Genomic DNA, 4919 nt, shown 5'->3' on the forward strand with positions numbered 1-4919 from the left:
TGTGATGTTGACATGGGCAGAGAATAGGCAGAAGAGCAGGCAAATTTTGGGGCAGGTATGGGGACTTTGAAAATTGAGCCTTGACAATCTTTGCATCTACTCTGAGAAGAAAAAACCTCTCACCCTCCTCTGATAGCCTGCGTCCTCTACTCTGGCCTAGCCTCTGCACTTCGGGCAGCTGGAGGGACAAACATATCCTACAGGACCTTCCAAGCAACCCAACAGAAATAACCCTTGAAGCTTTGGGACCCATCTTGTCCACCAGAGAGATGAATGGAGACTACATGGTTCTAGGATCTTCGGTGACTGACGAGAAGCCCATCATCTTGGTTATCATTTTACTCCTTTTATGCCTGGTAGCAATAGCAGGCAATGGCTTCATCACTGCGGCTCTGGGCATGGAGTGGGTGCTACGGAGAATGTTGTTGCCTTGTGATAAGTTATTGGTTAGCCTAGGGGCCTCTCGCTTTTGTCTGCAGCGGGTGGTAATGGGTAAGACCATTTATGTTTTCCTGTATCCAACGGCCTTCCCATACAACCCTGTACTGCAGTTTCTAGCTTTCCAGTGGGACTTCCTGAATGCTGCCACCTTATGGTTCTCTACCTGGCTTAGTGTCTTCTATTGTGTGAAAATTGCTACCTTCACCCACCCCGTCTTCCTCTGGCTAAAGCACAAGTTGTCTGGGTGGGTACCATGGATGCTCTTCAGCTCTGTAGGGCTCTCCAGCTTCACCACCATTCTATTTTTCATAGGCAACCACAGAATATATCAGAACTATTTAAGGAACCATCTACAACCTTGGAATGTCACTGGCAATAGCATACGGAGCTACTGTGAGAAATTCTATCTCTTCCCTTTAAAAATGATTACTTGGACAATGCCCACTGCTGTCTTTTTCATTTGCATGATTTTGCTCATCACATCTCTAGGAAGACACATGAAGAAGTCTCTCCTTACAACCTCGGGATTCGGAGAGTCCAGTGTGCAGGCACACATAAAGGCTCTGCTGGCTCTCCTCTCTTTTGCCATGCTCTTCATCTCGTATTTCCTGTCACTGGTGTTCAGTGCTGCAGGTATTTTTCCACCTCTGGACTTTAAATTCTGGGTGTGGGAGTCAGTGATTTATCTGTGTGCAGCAGTTCACCCCATCATTCTGCTCTTCAGCAACCGCAGGCTGAGAGCTGTGCTGAAGAGGTGCCGTTCCTCAAGGTGTGGGACAGCTTGAGCCACAGCTGATGAAAAACTTCAAGGAGATTCTTGTGGAGAAGGCACGGACTCAAAGGGACATAGCTTCTCTCTCTGCCATATTGAATGTTTTCTCCCTGTTGCTACAGTTAATGATTAGAACAATAACTTCAAGGAAATAAGATACAAGGTGAGAGTAAAGGTCCTGAAATATGGGCTAGTGTCACGTTATGTACTCAGCAAGTGCGTAGTTCATGTCGCCATGGTTCCTGTGGGACTTGATGTGGTCAAAGAATCCAGAAGCCTTTATTTTTCCTGTGATCGATCTCTTGGTGTTTAAAATAATCGTTCTGGGAACTGGATGCAAAGATCCTCAAACTTCATGCAATATTTTATCTGCTGAATCGAACGGGGGCATGTTTTTGGAACTGCAGTTTTCTCAGGCTTTGTCCTGTGAACCGCCTTTCCCTTCTCATCAATTCAAAGTTTTCTGTCCATCTAATGTGGTGCGTCTCTCCTTCTTTCCATGGCAGAGTTTCTGGTGTCTAAACTCTCTACACAGAGCATAGTGTAATTGGTGCATGTGTGTGGCAGTGTGTGTTGTCAGGGATGTGTGTATTCTCCGATGACCTTTGGAGATCCCTCTGAGGGCTAGGGGTCTATGATTTGTATGTGGTTCATGTTCTCTATAGTAGCCCAGCCTGTTAGTCTCCTCTGTATTTGTTAAGGTCTGTGGGTTCAGATGTAACTTCTTTTGATTGATATTGGGCCCTATTGTAATTCCCCTACTGACATGGGGAAGTTTATCTATATCTGTCTAAGACCTAAGATTTAAGAAGAAAAAGACTTTGTGTTTGGTGAACCATGTTCAGACTGCCTTTCTGCTTTTCCCAGCTCCTCTCAAACGTTCTTTAAGTTCAGTTACTCCTTGAATCATTCAAAGGGGACAACCCTCAACTTTCCTCCATTCACTTTAAAATCTCTCCGCCTCCTTTCCTAGTTTTTACCTCCACCACACTCCTCTACATTAGAGGACGGGTCTCTGTTTTTGGCTTTTCAAGGCTGACATCTGTGCTTCTAGCCCACCTGCTCCTGCCCGTTTTCTCTCTGCTGCTAGGTCAAGGATTTCTACTTCTACACAAATCTTCCAACTTTCCCTCTTTATTGTCCTTCCCTTCTTCAACAAATGTGCCTCTAAACGTTTTTCCTGAAAACAATCCCCTTATCTGTCTCACTCCTCCCCTTCCCTGTACCCCTGTGCTGCCAATGAGTCACTTGCAGGGTCCTCTTGTGTGCCTTCCAATCCTCTCCTGCTTCCCTGTTCTGCTGAAACGTGTTTGTTTCTACAGGGACACACATGATCTCTTTGTCACTAAATGTGATATTGTCCCCAGCCCTTATCCTCCCATGTCTCTGTGGTATTTGCCTCTGTTGATAACAAATGATTTCCTTAAAATAAACTGATGAAAAATATTTTTACAAAAGTACTACTGATCTTGGTGAAAATTTTTTTTTTAAAAGGGAAACTAAACCTCACCCATAATTGCCCATCTGCACATCTTTCTAAAAGTTGTTCTCTTGGCGATGGATGCTAGGATCTCCTTCCAGTTCCCATCGCTTCTTTTTGTGTCCCCTTCACTAGCCACTCATCCTCCTGCCCCTTGGTTCTGTCCTTAGCCAGCCCTCTTCTTCCTTTGAGATGATATCTAATCTCTTTCCTTTGTGTTTAAATCTACTCACATAGCTTCAGTTATGCCCTTCATGTCAATAATTACCAAAACCTTGACCTTTCTCTAAACTCCAATCCTATATTTTCTTCCACTTATTGGACGTTACCACCTGATAGTACCATGAGCAAATTTAGCAAGTTCAAAGTATTTCCTTCTTCTTTATTTCCTCCTTCTCCTCCTCTTCTTTTCCCTCCCTCCTCTTCCCACCAGCTTGTCCCCTACTCAGATGAATCCATTCATCTATTACAGCTATTCAATAAATCAGGCTATGAACCTCTGAGTTAATTTTCACCCCCTTCTCTCAACTGAGCCCTTGTACCTAATAGGTAACCATTTTCAAATTTTACCCCTGTGATGTCCCCATCATCTGTCTCCTTCTTCCCATTCCTGATCCTTGTTGAGATTAGACTATCTTCCTCTCCCACCTGCACTGCTGAGATTTCTTCTTCACTACTTGCTTCATTTCATGGTTTGCTACTACCCCAGTCAGAACTATCATTTCCAGATTAATCTCCTGAAGGTTTATCACCCGAATCATCTCTCAGTGCCTTTTTTTTTTTTAAGACAGAGTCTTGCTCTGTCACCCAGGCTGGAGTGCAGTGATGTGATCTTGGCTCACTGCAACCTGATTTTGGTTCACTGCAACCTCTACGTCCCAGGTTCAAGTGATTCTCTTGCCTCAGCCTCCTGAGTATCTGGAATTATAGTGCATACCACCATGTCCAGCTAATTTTTGTATTTTTAGTAGAGACAGGGTTTTGCCATGTTGATCAGGCTGGTCTTGAACTCCTGACCTCAAGTGACCTGCCTGCCTCAGCCTCTCAAAGTGCTGGGATTACAGGCATGAGCCACCACACCCAGCCTCTCAGTGCCTATTAAATGAAGCACAGGCCCCCTAAATGTGGCATTCAAGAACCTCCACAGTCTGGCAACAACTTTATCTTTCACTGCCATTCTAGTAGAGTCCTATTTTGCAGCAAATTTGGATTATTGTTCTGAGCATGCGTAAAACTTCCTCCCTGATATCCTGAAAAGCACTCCCTATTCCCCCATGTAGCTGTCAAAAATCCTACTTAACATTTTTTTTCTGTTTAACTTTTATTAATTCAAATGGTGTCTCTTCAGTGAAGCTTTTCTGGATGCCCCCCAAGCCTTTATCTCTTCCTCAGTTGTGACATTAGTCCTGCCTGTGATGCTGTTGTTTGCATAGTTGTCTCTCCCACCCTAGAAGATCTTAAACTTCTTAACGGCATGGGCTGCCTCATACTCTTCCATGCATCCTCTGAAGCACTTACAAGTACTTGCGCTGAGCAGAATGGTTCTATAAGCTGGAATCCAGCTAGAAGCACATGTACTTTTATCTGTACATTTATCTCTGGGGTACCTACTACATTTTTATGCCTATGTTTGAGCTGCATTCCCTTTACTGTCTGGCTGGCTTATTTTTTGGAAGTCCCACTTTGACTTATGCACAATGTAGAAATAATAAATGGGTGAGTGAGAGAGTAAAATTTGCCGGATTTTATGATGTCTTTGACTTCTTTCTTGTACATTTGCCTGTTGCTAAGCAACTGCGAACAGCAGGCTTTCAGTCCTTCCTATGGGAAACTTAGTGGAGTGCCAGCTCTCCTCTTTGTTACTGACCCAATCTCCCTTTCCATAGCGTCCTACATAAGCTACTCTTTGTTCCTTCTGCTGTTCACACCATTAGCCTAGGAGAACAGAGCATATTCCAGAATCTGAATGATCTCCCCACAGGGACAAGTTCCCTTGGAGCTTGAACACACAGGGAGAAGTAAAAGAGAAGCAAGGGTAGTTGTATTTTTAAAATATTTGGTAACTTATTATCATAAATTTTTGTACATAGTCTAATCTCATCATGAATTATGAGTTGTAATAAAAATTATGAATTATAATATAACTCATTATTACCTTCATTATATAATTATGAATTATAATATAATTCATTACTACCTTCGTTATATAATTATGAATTATAATAA

General features: G+C 43.1%; 1 protein-coding gene across 1 annotated transcript; it reads left to right on the plus strand.

Moving 5' to 3' along the window:
* The first annotated feature begins 269 nt into the window (after positions 1-269).
* On the plus strand, positions 270-1226 carry TAS2R60 (taste 2 receptor member 60). The gene has a single exon (XM_032753571.1). The coding sequence runs from the start codon at positions 270-272 to the stop codon at positions 1224-1226; it is 957 nt and encodes a 318-aa protein (XP_032609462.1).
* The last annotated feature ends 3693 nt before the right edge of the window (positions 1227-4919 follow it).

The sequence above is a fragment of the Hylobates moloch genome, unplaced genomic scaffold (assembly GCF_009828535.3).
Source record: "Hylobates moloch isolate HMO894 unplaced genomic scaffold, HMol_V3 SCAFFOLD_1, whole genome shotgun sequence".
NCBI classification, from domain to species: domain Eukaryota; kingdom Metazoa; phylum Chordata; class Mammalia; order Primates; family Hylobatidae; genus Hylobates; species Hylobates moloch.

Coding starts and splice junctions, on each gene's coding strand:
- TAS2R60 (XM_032753571.1), top strand. CDS start 270: ATGAATGGAGACTACATGGTTCTAGGATCTTCGGTGACTGACGAGAAG.